The 14,341-nt window shown below is 46.2% G+C and overlaps 1 protein-coding gene across 2 annotated transcripts in view; it reads left to right on the plus strand.

Moving 5' to 3' along the window:
- LOC132588479 (small integral membrane protein 10-like protein 2A) overlaps positions 1-11,651 on the plus strand; it is a 28,137-nt gene extending 16,486 nt beyond the window's left edge. The window contains exons 4-6 of one of the 2 annotated variants that reach the window (XM_060260875.1): positions 4,093-4,252; positions 9,620-9,800; positions 11,420-11,651. In XM_060260875.1, coding sequence (XP_060116858.1) covers positions 4,093-4,252; positions 9,620-9,800; positions 11,420-11,607 — 529 coding nt within the window. In that variant the 3' untranslated portion in view covers positions 11,608-11,651. Of the gene's footprint in view, positions 1-4,092; positions 4,253-9,619; positions 9,801-11,419 lie in introns of those variants that run through there. The other variant, XM_060260876.1, reaches the window with a different exon arrangement.
- The last annotated feature ends 2,690 nt before the right edge of the window (positions 11,652-14,341 follow it).

Here is a 14,341-nt window from a genome sequence, read left to right on the forward strand (position 1 = left end):
TATTCTTGCATCCAGTACTGGTTAGATTTAATTGCAGGATAATCCAAATATTGTTATTTATTCAGTTTGCTTAATTGCCCCATCCTGGTCTAGGCCAGGCTCTGGGCGATGTATGTCAGGTAAAAGCAATAAAAAAGTTAAAGTGACATAACTATTCAAATTAAAATAGCTTCTTCCCCCCCACCACAAAAAAAAAAAAGATTAGATGTTAGGCAGTTTGGAGCCAGTTTGGTGTAGTGGTTAAGTGTGTGGATTCTTATCTGAGAGAACCGGGTTTGATTCCCCACTCTTCCACTTGCACCTGCTAGCATGGCCTTGGGTCAACCATAGCTCTGGCAGAGGTTGTCCTTGAAGGGGCAGTTGCTGTGAGAGCTCTCTCAGCCCCACCCACCTCACAGGGTGTCTGTTGTGGGGGAGGAAGGGAAAGGAGATTGCAGGCCGCTCTGAGACTCTGTCCTTGAAAGGGCAGCTGCTGTGAGAGCCCTCTCAGCCCCAGCCACCTCACAGGGTGTCTGTTGTGAGGGAGGAAGGTAAAGGAGATTGTGAGCCGCTCTGAGACTCTTTGGAGTGGAGGGCGGGATATAAATCCAATATCTTCTTCTTCTTAATTGCCTCAAGGGTATATAGCCAATTGTGCTGTGTATACCCAGGCGTAGTTACCACCCTGATTGTTGCTCAATCCTCACACAAACTTGCATCATGCATCCCTATGGAAGCAAGAAGTTGATGCTTCTCTCTCTCTCTCTCTCTATATATATATATATATATAAAAGCCCTTTTGTCTTTGGCCTATCACACCATCAATCAAGAGTATTTGCATGCCATTGGCTGAGTCTGTCCTGCTCAAGTGGCTGTTGCCTGCCAGTCAAGCAGATTCTGTCAGTAAATAGCAAACAGCCTTGGTTCTGGCAGTTTCTGGCTCTCCCTGTTCTCCCATTGGCTGAGCCACCCATTGCACTGCTTCGCAGAGGAGAGAAGCCTTCCCTCAATTTGCAGAAGGAGGGGGGAAGGTGGAGGAGGGAAAGAGCCAGAGAAAGCCTTGCCTTGATTGGCAGAGGACTCCTCCCTATCCTCTGGAAGGGAAGCAGTCAGAGACGGGGTGCGTGTGTGTGTGGAATGGCATCCCATAGCAGCAGACCAGATACAGAGAGAGGGGGAGGGAGGGAAAGCAAGAGGCAGAGAGAGACTGAAGCCAACAATGTTATCAGAGAGAGTGTGTTGGTCTGAAAGGTCTCACTAAAGGCATCTTGGGGAGAACTCATTGAGGTCAGTCCTGACTAGTGTTGCCAGTTCCAGGCTGATGCGAAATTCCTGGCGATTTTGTTGTGGACTTTGAGGGGGGCGTAGGGAATTAGGGCTTCAGAGTGGGGTCTGCCAGACCCAGGCTCTTGCAGTGGAAACTGACTGGGTGCTTTTGGACCCAGCCTAACCTACCTCTCAGGGTTGTTGTGCAGATCAAAGGGAGGAGAGAAGAATGATGTAAGCTGCTTTGGTCCCCTCCCCTATTGTGGAGGCTGCAGGGAAGGGGGAGGCAATGGAAAGCTGAAGTCAGAGGGGCAGATAAAGGGAAGGAGATAGGGTTGCCAACTCCAGCTTAGAAAATTCCTAGAAATTCAGGGGGTGGAGCCTGGAAAGGGTGGCGTTTAAGGAGAGATGGGACCTCAGACAGGTATAATGCCATATACTTCACCTTCCAAACCAGCCAATTCCTCTTGGGGAACCACTGTTGCCAATCTCCAGATGAGGGCTAGAGATCATTCAGAATTACAACTGCTCTCCAGATGGCTCTCCTTGAAGGGAGGGGGAACTGAATGCCTTCATTGGGGTGGGTGGGAAGACATCAAGGGTAGAGGGGCATTCACCCAGAGCCTCATTTTGTTCCCAGTATTATATAAATGGCTGTTTATAAGGGCCTATAATAGTGAAACAATAATTGATTCTGAAACTGCCTTTTCTTGTCAGTGGCTCCATTTAAAATGAATGAGACCGTTGTGCTTTCCCATCCCCTTGACAGCTTGTTATCAAGTAGAACTATATAAATACCACAGTTCTAAAGTAGGTTGTTGGAAGATATTGACTTTGTGTGTTTCGTCAATAGGAAAAGGGGGTGAAAATGATGCTATTTACTAGTAGCATGTTGAAATGTTTAAGAATTGCAGAATCATGGTAGGAGTCTTACAGGCCATCTAGTCCAACCCCCTGCTCAGTGCAGGATCCGCCTAGACTAGAGTATATAAAATCATAGAATGAGATGAATATAGGGAGAAAAATTCTTTCAAAAACTTTATTTACTGCATGACACTGATATAGACCAACCCTGTAGCTGGGAAAAGGTTGGGGAATCATATCAGCTACCACATTCAACAAGTATGGAGTCGCACTGCTGGCATAAGTTTCTTGATTCTTTTTCATTTCACACGTACAATCCATCTTGGTGCAAGTTCCCTGGTAAGACAGTATGGAAGTTTTCTAAATGAATGAATCAAAGCTCTACCAGATTTGGACTGTGTCCCTGAAGGACATGCATGCATTTATTTCCTCTTGCCATTTATTCCTACTCCTCCCCTGAAAACAATCACCCTTTCTCCATACCTATAGAACAACGTTTGAGTCCACTGGCACCTTTAGACCAACAAATTTAATTCTGGGTATAAGGTTTTGTGTGCAATGCACACTTCTTCCATATCTGAAGAAGTATCTGAAGATGTGCTCATGAAAGCTCATGCCCCAAATTAAACTATGTTGCTCTTAAAGGTGCCCCTGGATTCAAACTTTGTTCTGTTGCTTCAAACCAACACAGTTACCCACCTGAATCAATACCTCTGTGTTGTTACCTGGGGTTGGCTAGATCTATCAGGTTTGCCAGTTTTGGTGACACTTCAGGTTTCTTTCACTTTTTGTTTATCGTAGCTTTTGTGGGGAGGGTCCATTACAGATCTTTCCCATTTGTATGATGTTATAAAAGGTTTATATATATATATTTTTTTTAAAAATGTAACTTGAAGCAACACTTCCAAAAGTCAGCTGGAATTGCATGGCTTCAGACCAATGGAGTGGAGGGTTTTTTGCTCTAGCAAGATAAAAATTCCCTCAGTTACTATCCAGAGAGACGTTTTGGGGGTCGGACCAGAACTTGTTGTGCACACCCTGTTGTGTATTTGATTTAGCTTTATTCTGTATATTCTTTATAGGTAAAGTAAAATGTGCCATCACCCTGACCTGGATAGCCCAAGATGGCTTTGGTCTCATCAGATCTTGGAAGCTAAACAGGGTCAGCTCTTGCTAGTACTTAGATGGAGGACCACCAAGAAAGCCCAGGGTTGCAATGCAGAGACAGGCAGTGGCAAGTAACTTCTGAATGCCTCTTGCCATGAAAAAACCTATGCAGCCACCATAAATCAGCTGCAGTTTCCCACCACCATCAAAATAGGCCTTTAGGTTGTAACCAACTAATGGTAACCCCATAAAGTTCCACTTCATGAAAGAGATGAGCAGAGCTGGTTTGCAGTTGCCTTCCTCTGCATAGCCACCCAGTCTTCCTTGGTGGTTTTCAATCCAACTGCCAACCCTGCTGAGTGCAATTCTGTTGAGATCAGGCGAGTCGCGGGCTGTTAAGGCTGCTACATATATTCTTTATACACCACCCCTTTCTCCATAGCACTTCACAGCTGTCCTAAGCAGAGTTCTAAGCCCATAGACTTCAAGGAGCGGTAATTAGCCAACAAGGGGTTTCTAGGAAATCTCCTGTGCAGGCACTGTGCAGCCACAGCCAGATTTTCTGACCTATGGCAAGGTTGTGGAATGATTTCCTTGCCAGCTGTGTGTAAGACTGGACAGCCATGTCACAAACTACTGCTAGAACTTGCTTGCAGGAGGAGGGGCTGGAGGGGAGGGACCCTTCTTAAACAAGTACAAATTGAGAGCATTTTTGCATGTTTGGCATTAATTGCACAATTCTTTGGATATTGGCTGTTGTTTGGGGGAAATAGTCCCAGCCTGTTAGTCTAGCAAACACAAATCTATAGTTTAACCTTTGTATTCAAGCAGCTTTAACCTAACATATTTTACTCCCCCCCCCCCTTCCTTTCTCAGAGCTTTGCAGAGTGTTCAGTTGGGATATGCAGATGTCTTGGATTATCTTGTTAGAAACCAGAAGCTGGATCTTGGGGTCGTTGATGAAAAGAACCGAAATCTGTTATTTTTAGCGGCGGTGTATGATCAGTCTAAAATTCTGGATTATTTCCTTGAAATGGTCAGTTGAATTGAAGATTTAATACATTTAGTCTTTGAATTTCTAAAAGGTCCTTCTAAGTTTAGAAAATTTTAAAAGTATTAAATTGACGGAGCCAATTTTTAAAGATTTCATCTGCCACCTTATACTTCCAAACGATGGTGAAAGAATTTGAATTTTCTTAGCAGTACTTTCAAAGGATTGTGGGGGGGGGGGGGGGTGTTCAAACCAGAGGATGAAAGGCACTACTTTGTCTGCTTTCTTACCTGCACTGTCTACTAGCTTGTTTTCATCCATGCTTCCAAATTTTTGTTAAAAAAAATTAATAAGAAGAAGATTATATTGGATTTATATCCTGCCCTTCACTCTGAATTTCAGAGTCTCAGAGCGGCTCACAATCTCCTTTACCTTCCTCCCCCACAACAGACACCCTGTGAGGTGGGTGGGGCTGGAGAGGGCTCTCACAGCAGCTGCCCTTTCAAGGACAGAGCCTCATAATGGCTCACAATCTCCTTTACCTTCCTCCCCCACAACAGACACCCTGTGAGGTGGGTGGGGCTGGAGAGGGCTCTCACAGCAGCTGCCCTTTCAAGGACAGAGCCTCATAATGGCTCACAATCTCCTTTACCTTCCTGCCCCACAACAGGCACCCTGTGAGGTGGGTGGGGCTGGAGAGGGCTCTCACAGCAGCTGCCCTTTCAAGGACAGAGTCTCAGAGCGGCCTACAATCTCCTTTACCTTCCTCCCCCACAACAGACACCCTGTGAGGTGGGTGGGGCTGAGAGAGCTCTCACAGCAGCTGCCCTTTCAAGGACAGAGTCTCAGAGCGGCCTACAATCTCCTTTACCTTCCTCCCCCACAACAGACACCCTGTGAGGTGGGTGGGGCTGGAGGGGCCTCTCAGAGCAACTGCCCTTTCAAGGACAGAGCCTCATAATGGCTCACAATCTCCTTTACCTTCCTCCCCCACAACAGACACCCTGTGAGGTGGGTGGGGCTGGAGAGGCCTCTCAGAGCAGCTGCCCTTTCAAGGACAGAGCCTCATAATGGCTCACAATCTCCTTTACCTTCCTGCCCCACAACAGGCATCCTGTGAGGTGGGTGGGACTGGAGAGGCCTCTCAGAGCAACTGCCCTTTCAAGGACAGAGCCTCATAATGGCTCACAATCTCCTTTACCTTCCTGCCCCACAACAGACACCCTGTGAGGTGGGTGGGGCTGGAGAGGGCTCTCCCAGCAGCTGCCCTTTCAAGGACAGAGTCTCAAGAGTGGCTCACAATCTCCTTTCCCTTCCTCCCCCACAACAGACACCCTGTGAGGTGGGTGGGACTGGAGAGGGCTCTCCCAGCAGCTGCCCTTTCAAGGACAGAGCCTCATAATGGCTCACAATCTCCTTTACCTTCCTGCCCCACAACAGACACCCTGTGAGGTGGGTGGGGCTGGAGAGGCCTCTCAGAGCAGCTGCCCTTTCAAGGACAGAGCCTCATAATGGCTCACAATCTCCTTTACCTTCCTGCCCCACAACAGGCACCCTGTGAGGTGGGTGGGGCTGGAGAGGGCTCTCACAGCAGTTGCCCTTTCAAGGACAGAGTCTCATAATGGCTCACAATCTCCTTTACCTTCCTCCCTCACAACAGACACCCTGTGAGGTGGGTAGGACTGAGAGGGCTCTCACAGCAGCTGCCCTTTCAAGGACAACCTCTGCCAGAGCTATGGCTGACCCAAGGCCATGCTAGCAGGTGCAAGTGGAGGAGTGGGGAATCAAACCCGGTTCTCCCAGATAAGAGTCTGCACACTTAACCACTACACCAAACTGGAACTGAAATCAAATAAGGAACTGAAATCAATGCATATGGGTTTTTTCTCCACCCCTGTGAGGGAGGGTATGGGCAGCTAAACAAGGAGTTTGAAAGTCTTCCTTTTCCATATCCATTTAGAGGTGTTCTGTCTACTACTGGATCTGCTCTCCGACTGTTAAGTTAGGTAACACTTATAGTAATTAACAAGGTATTGTTAATCTGAGACCAATTTCGTACTAGACCTTTAATCCTGGTTTAACTATGCCCCCAAACTGACATTCTACATTAGACTCAGAATCAGAGAAACCAACTCTGAGACTCTGTGATTCTATTATTTTAGCGTAGAATGTCAGCTTGGGGACAGGGCTAAACCAGGATTAAAGGTCTAGTGCGAAATTGGTACTAGCGTCACTGGATCCGAATCGGTGGTCATCAGGTGATGTTTGGCTGTTCTGCTTAAGCTAGTTTTAGGGTACCGTTTGATTGTTGTGTGGGTGTAGGAGTGGGGGGGCCAGCCTGTAGGTTACAGCTGAAATTTAATTGCTTTGGACCATCAGTGGTGGGGGGAGACATTGCCTAAATGATGTCTGGGAGCTGGGTGCCCCCTCTATGGGAACAGCCTTGTTTCCCCTGCCACCTGCCTGTCTTCCTTCCTTTTGTGCTAGTGTATCCCTTCTCACTCCAGAAATCCATACTTAGTTGTTGTGAACAGTGCTGCCAATGTGCATGGTGTTTAATAGTGCAAGAAGATGGACTTTAGCTTAGAAAATGAGCAGAGGAAAGTAGATGGAGGTGAGGGGAAACCATGCATTAATTTCAGTTACAGATGCTTAGGTTTTTATTTCACCAAACCAGGGGTGAGGTGGAAAAAAGCTGGTGAGGTAACTAGTATAGAAACTAGGGAATATGGAATTTAGCTGGCCCAGTTTTGACGTTTCTATACTTGTTACCTCACCAGCTTTTTTCCACCTCACCCCTGGTTTGGTGAAACAAAGCTGGGGAATTAAAATCTGTATTGGGGTCTAGCAAGTTGAAACCTTAGCCAACTAAATAAATTTCCCATGGTAGAAAACTGGTGCCTGTTTCACCACGTTGTGATGAGCAAAGTGAGATTGTGTTAGCCTCAGCCCTGAGTGCAAATTACAATCTTCCAGCTTGCAAAAAACAAGAGTTGTTGAATCACAGCCAACTCATGATGGCAACCCCATTCCTGCAGTGTTTGTAGTTGCTGCTCAGCACCCCCAGTCTTCTTCAGTGGTCTCCCATCCAAGTACTAAAGTGACTGACTCTGCTTAGCTCCCGAGCTTGGGTGAAACTGGGCTGCTGGAATTGCAGCTGCTGGAATGGCCTTGGGTCAGACATAGCTCTTATAGGAGTTGCCCTAGAAAAGGCAGCTGCTGTAAGAGCTCTCTCAGCCCCATCTTCCTCACAGGATGTCTGTTGTGGCGGGGGGGGGGGGAGATATAGGAGATTGTAAGCTGCTCTGAGATTCAGAGTATAGGGTGGGATATAAATCCAAATCCAATATCTGTCCAAGCTGCTCAGGAGGTCCATAACTCACTAGGGGAAGCATTTTATCACTATTCACACAGGCGGGGATGAGATGACCATCCTGTGGCAATGATCTGGACTGTGCCACTTCAGACTGCTTTTGATGAAGGGTGTGTGTGTGGGGGGGACCTCATATTTTGGAATGCTCGCTTGTGTTTAAACAAAAGAAGAACCTCCCTGCAAATAGGAAATAAGTACAGCAAGCAAAGTGTGAGGGGTAAGAACTATTATTCCTGAACATGCCAGTTTTCTGTTTGGGTTCCCCCCAAAAAAATTTATCTGCAAAGCAGAAATCCACCCCCTGCTGTCTTGAGTAATCCAGTCCATTCTGCCACCTCCTTCTCTTGCATGTGCCAGTCAGGCATTTTCCATGTGGGAAGGACACAAGGGAGTTACTCTGGGGTTCTTCTTCCTTTCAACTTGCTCTGAGAATCTTCTGCCTCTATTACACATGGAGGGTGGTAATGATAGTGTCGCTCCACGCTTTTGGCACAAGGGTCATTTTCCCAGGTATCAAGTCTGTAAGAAGGAAGATATGAGTGGGAAGGGGAGGAAGGAGAATGAGGATGTAGCAATTCCAGAATAGCTTTGTGCTGGAATGCACCAACGAGCAATTAGTGAAAGGCGCTGACTACCATGGGTTCCCCATCCCTTGTTCATGCTCTCTGTATTTGCAAACGTGTGTGTCACATTCCACACTTTGCATTTTTGGCGTATACCTAAAAATACAATGCATGAGGCATCCCTTAAGTGTGTGTGTCTAGTTAAGAAAGCATTATGGAACCTTCACAGAGAGCTTAATTCCATAGCAAAGGAAATTTGCATGCCTGAGGATTTGTCTTGGAGTTTTAATCATCTTTAATACAAGCAGATTAAGTTCAGCTTGAGTAGTTCAAGGACACATTTGAATCTCTCTCCTATTTGTCAAGCCTGGCACTGTGGTAAGGAAAATGTAGATGTTTTTTTCCTTTGGAAGGCGTGAGTTACAGGAATGTGAACTTGGTAAAGAGGATTTCGCTTATGCGTATTTAACATGTACTTACCAATCTGAATCTTTGTAAAAAGGGCTTGTAGCGGCAGAATGGAAACAGGACTTTCAATGCAGTGGGCAGGCTTCCTTTTGAGGATGTTTGCTGGTCATCAAGAGATCATCTTCTTGATTGGGATATAGAACAAAGCTTGAGTCCAGTGCCTGCACACAAAACTTCATAGAACATATCCAGAACAGAACTTCATTGGTCTTTAAAGGTGCCACTGGACTCAAACTGTTCTGCTGCTTCAGACTAACACGGCTACCCCATCTGGATCTATCTTGATTGGAATGTGTGATTATTTTGGTAACAGCAGTTTTGATTGCTTCAGAGAGGCTCCCTCACAAAAGTCTGTCTCTGTGGCTTTAAGGTCCAAAGTACATTTGGGGGGGGGGGTAAGAATGGGGTTGGCATGAGCTTGGGTCTGTGACACTTGGGAAGAGGGTATTTGAAACCAGTTTTCCTTCAGTGCCAGTTCTCTGATGGGAATCCCTCCCCCACTGTACCCATGGCGGGCAGGTTTTTAAAAGCATTCTTATAAGATCTTTTCTTCTCTCCATTGCCCCTAACATGGCTATCAGAATTGCATGCCACTGAACATGGAGGTTCCCTTTAGTCACCATAGCTTGTAGCCACTGATAGACCTCTCTTCCGTTGATCTGCCTAATCCCCTTTTAAAGCCAGCGGCCATCACTACATCCTCTGGCAGCAAATCCCACATTTTAATCACTTCCTGTGTAAAGAGGTATTTCCTTCTTGCTCCTTGTGGTTCTTCTGCTTGAGATGCAAGGACAGAGGACATGATGGACATGGTTGTAGGACATGATATGTGCTAGCGTGAGCTCTGTCCACTGAGCATTCCTGGGGAATTTTTTAAAAAATGTGTAAGGGTAGCATACAGGGCGTTGCTGTCACCAGGTAAAATAAAAATCACATCTGCGTGTGTGTGTGCGTGCGTGAGTGTGTTTGTGAATGGTATTCTCACAGACTAGTGTTTTTTTCTTTCAGACTCTTCCCATACCCGATGTGAACCAAGCAGCGGAAAACGGGAACGCTCCACTTCATGCTGCAGTTAACACTGGGAAAATGCACCTTGTCTCGCTGCTCCTGCATTACCCTGGAATCAACGTGAACGTGTCCAATCCACAGTGTGACGGAGCGACTCCACTGCACTTTGCTATTGTTTATGGTAAAAAAAAAATCACTGGCCACTTTTTTGTGTTCTGCATTTAAAATCAGTGCCGTAGTTGTGTAGCGACAGAGAGAAGCAAATTACCCTTCTGGGGCTTTGAGGTGCTTTTGGAGAAAGAAAGGGTGATAGAAACAGGGATTGGTCCCTTAAGCAAGCTACGGTGGCATGGAGAAACTGACTTTTGTTTTGGGCTTTTCAGGCTTTCAGGCGGCCTTGAAATGTACTGAACTTTCTCTCTCTCTCTGTAGGTGTTGGCTAATCTGTATTAATTATTACATTTTTACCTTTCCTCAAAGACGTTCAGAGCAGAATGCTTAAGATCTCCTATTCAAAGTTAAGTGTATTGATTTCAGTGGGCTTAGACTGGACTAGCCCTGACCTGGATGGCCCAGGCTATTCGGATATCATCACGTCTCAGAAACTGAGCAGGGTCAGCCCTGTTTAAGCTGACCCTGAGAGCCAGTTTGGTGTAGTGGTTAAGTGTGCGGACTCTTATCTGGGAGAACCGGGTTCGATTCCCCACTCCTCCACTTGCACCTGCTGGAATGGCCTTGGGTTGGCCATAGCTCTTGTGGGAGTTGTCCTCGAAATAGCAGCTGCTGTGAGAGCCCTCTTCAGCCCCACCCACCTCACAGGGTGTCTGTTGTGAGGGGAGAAGACATAGGAGATTGTAAGCCGCTCTGAGTCTCTGATTCAGGGAGAAGGGCGGGATATAAATCTGCAATTCTTCTTCTTCTTTGGATGGGAGACCACCAAGGAAGTCCAGGGTTGCTCTGTAGAGGCAGGGAATGGCAAACTACATCTATTCATCTCTTGCCTTGAAAACCCTACAGCAGGGGTGGCCAACGGTAGCTCTCCAGATGTTTTTTTGCCTACAACTCCCATCAGCCCCAGCTGGGGCTGATGGGAGTTGTAGGCAAAAAAACATCTGGAGAGCTACCGTTGGCCACCCCTGCCCTACAGGGTTATCATAAATCAGCTGCTACTTGATGACCCTTTTTGCCACCAGATTGGAGTAACTGTGTGTAGGACTGTCCTGCAAGAAGCTGGGCCCCAAGCAGCTGCCTAGCTCAGATTTAAAGTCTTGGGAGGCCTGAATGCAGCAGGGCTGTTGGATCTTGCTTAGCTACTCTGCTTACTGTTATCTCCTGTTGAGGATCTCAGTTACAAGGCCAGGAAAAACCTTTGCGTTACAATTGGAGGGCCGCCGCCATTCAGAATAGATAATGCTGGCCATGACCCAGATGGGCCCAGGCAAGCTCTATCTCATCAGATCTTGGAAGCCAAACAGGGCCAGCCCTGGCAAGTACTTGCGTGGGAGACCTCCTTGGAATACCAGAAGTGGGTGGCAGAAGCAAGCCTGCATCAAGCCACTTCTCTGAACGTCCCCCATGCCCCAGTAGGGGTCGCCAGAAGTCACCATGACTTCCAGGCATGCACACGTGCACACATACAAACACAAAAAATACAAAAAACCAAAATAGATAATGCTGCACTACTTAAACTAATCGTCTGGTTTGACATTATGCAGCATCACATTATTGCAAGAAAAGTGTGTGGGGGGGTTTCCTTCCATCAATGCAAATTTCTCTCTCATTTTATTTCACTTTGTTTAGGGCAACTGGGGATTTGCTACTTATTGCTGAATGCTGCAGCTGATGTGGAAAGTCCTGTTGGAGGGCTGACACCTTTGCAGCTCGCGGAAACATTTGGCAACGAGGCAGTCATTGGTCTTCTCAAAATGCACGTCAAGAGATTTAAGCTTGAAAGTAAAATGCTGGGCTTATCAGCTTTAGAATTCTAAACAAAAATTGTCTTTTTTTCTACATTAAACCCTTTAACATGATATTATGGTGCTTTTATTGGTATTGTTTTCCAGTAAGTCTGATCTAGTTGCAAACTACTACACCTTAAATGTGCAAAAACCTGAAGCTGTTTCCTCCGGTTGTTGTCCTGTTTTTCACTTGTTCTTCCAACCACAGCTGTGTTGTTCATAGTTCTTTCTCTTGCGTATCCCTGACTCTTCCAGTACCTACTAAAGCAGATGTTGGGCTAATGGGGAAGTGGGAAGTCCCATTACTTTGCTTTTCATTTCGTTTTTAACCATCAGATTTGTAATACTTAGATTCCCATTGTGTTCCTTGATGAAAATCTGGGAAGTATAATTTGGTCACTTAAACCATTGTCATGGTCGTTGTAGTAGTTAGGCATGCCAACTTCCAGGTAGGATCTGGAGTTCTACCGGAATGACAACTGATGTCCAGACTACAGGGATACGTCCTCCTGGAGAAAATGGCAGCTTGGGGGAGTGGACTTTTTGGCATCACATCCCTTGCTGAGCTGCTCCGTATCCCTAAATCTCCAGGACTTTCCCAACCCAAAGCTGATGTCTGTAGTAGTAGAGGTATTATTATTTTAAATAATCACTTTCAATGTTGTGATTGTAATTCCTACCACAGCCCTGTAAAGCAGGCCAGCATTACTATTGCTGTATTGCAGATGGGGTTTCTGAGGCTGGGAGAGAGTACATGCCTGAAGCTGCCGGTTGGCAGAGGCAAGACCAAAACTAGGGGTCATCTGGACAACAGCCCATCTCTTGGCCCTAGCCGGCATTGTCCCCACCCTGCAGGCATTTTTGACCTTTTGAGTAAGAGCCATGGGTCAGCCTTGGTATGCCAGATGGTGCGGTCTCATTTGGAGTACTGTGTGCAATTCTGGTCACCGCACCTCAAAAAGGATATTATAGCATTGGAAAAAGTCCAGAAAAGGGCAACTAGAATGATTAAAGGGTTCGAACACTTTCCCTATGAAGAAAGGTTAAAACGCTTGGGGCTCTTTAGCTTGGAGAAATGTCGACTGCGGGGTGACATGATAGAGGTTTACAAGATTATGCATGGGATGGAGAAAGTAGAGAAAAAAGTACTTTTCTCCCTTTCTCACAATACAAGAACTCGTCGGCATTCAATGAAATTGCTGAGCAGTCAGTTTAAAATGGATAAAAGGAAGTACTTCTTCACCCAAAGGGTGATTAACATGTGGAATTCACTGCCACAGGAGGTGATGGCGGCTACAAGCATAGCCAGCTTCAAGAGGGGACTGGATAAAAATACGGAGCAGAGGTCCATCAGTGGCTATTAGCCACAGTGTGTGTGTGTGTATATATATTTTGGCCACTGTGTGATACAGATTGTTGGACTGGATGGGCCATTGGCCTGATCCAACATGGCTTCTCTTATGTTCTTAAGGTTCCAAGCCAAATGCCATTCTCCAATGGAAGCCATTGCTTCTGAATGGGTACTCCCTGCAGATGCATAGCTGATGCCTCTTGGGATCTTCTGATGGACCTCAGCACCAAAGAGTTGGGAATGGCTGTTTGCTTTGGGGAACAGATGCTGTTTGGTTTCCATTTCTGAAGAAAATGAGAGGATTTGCTCCCCTGTATGACCATAGGAAGAGATTACTGAACCAGAGGTATAACAAAGCCTGTGACCAAATCAAGGGTGTGTTCACACACACTAAATAATGCACTTTGCAACTGGATTTTGATGTGAGCAGGCTCCTGGAAGCACACTGATGTGCTCTCTGATGCTCCTGGCTATGTCGCATTGAGGGTTGCTGCTCTAAAGGCTGAAGTAGCTTTGAGACCATCGTTGGCGGTGAAAGCTGAGACAAGGAGCTCGGTGAGAATAGTTAAAACTGTAAAGCAGGAAGAAAGGCTGGAAGAAGGAGATTCTTCTCTTGGTTTTGCTTGTTTTTTTGGGATCTACACAACGTTTGTCTTAAGATATGTGCTGCTGTAACTTAACGGGTCTGAATGAGAGGCAGAGGTCTGAATGGCAGGTGCCATTGGTCAGGCTGCTGCTGCTGTGAGAAGCCTGCCTGCCCCTCACCTGGCACAATTCTGTGAGTCTTGCCTCACCGCCCTCATGGTCATGGAAGCTGGACCCAAAAAGTGAGGTGGGACAGAATTCCGGGGGGGGGGGGGGGGGGCTAGGATCTATGAGGAGACCAAAAGGGGCCAGAGGAAAGAAGAGTGGGGAGCTATAATGTTGGAACTGGGAGAAGGAAAAAGCAGAGATCTTGACCTGCCCCTATCAAACTTGATGATCCCTCAGGTGGTTTTCGAATAAGTGAAAACATCAATAAACATCAAAACATAGCTTTGGCAGGTGGTTGTCAGGAATGGGTCCTGCTCTCAGCACCCTTGCAAATTTAAACAGTGTGCAGTTAATGCGGTTTGATTAGCATTACCAGGAATATCAGTGGCTGTTAAGCCGCAATTGGTGAATAATATGTTAATATTGTTCTGTCCTTCCGTAGTTGTTAATTTCAACATGTATTGAGTCATTCATCCAAAAACCATGTGACTGGATTTATAAGCCAAGAGATCTGGGAAAGGAGGAGAATATCTTTTCTCTCATTGTCTGCTTTCCTAATCTTTATGTTATATTTTGGCAAGCATCTCCAACATTATTAAATCTAGATGTGTGCAGGTTTTTGTTTTTTTTTCAGCTGTCATGTTTACTGATCAGACTGGG

Source organism: Heteronotia binoei, chromosome 20, assembly GCF_032191835.1.
Source record: "Heteronotia binoei isolate CCM8104 ecotype False Entrance Well chromosome 20, APGP_CSIRO_Hbin_v1, whole genome shotgun sequence".
In the NCBI taxonomy this organism is placed as follows: Eukaryota; Metazoa; Chordata; class Lepidosauria; order Squamata; family Gekkonidae; genus Heteronotia; species Heteronotia binoei.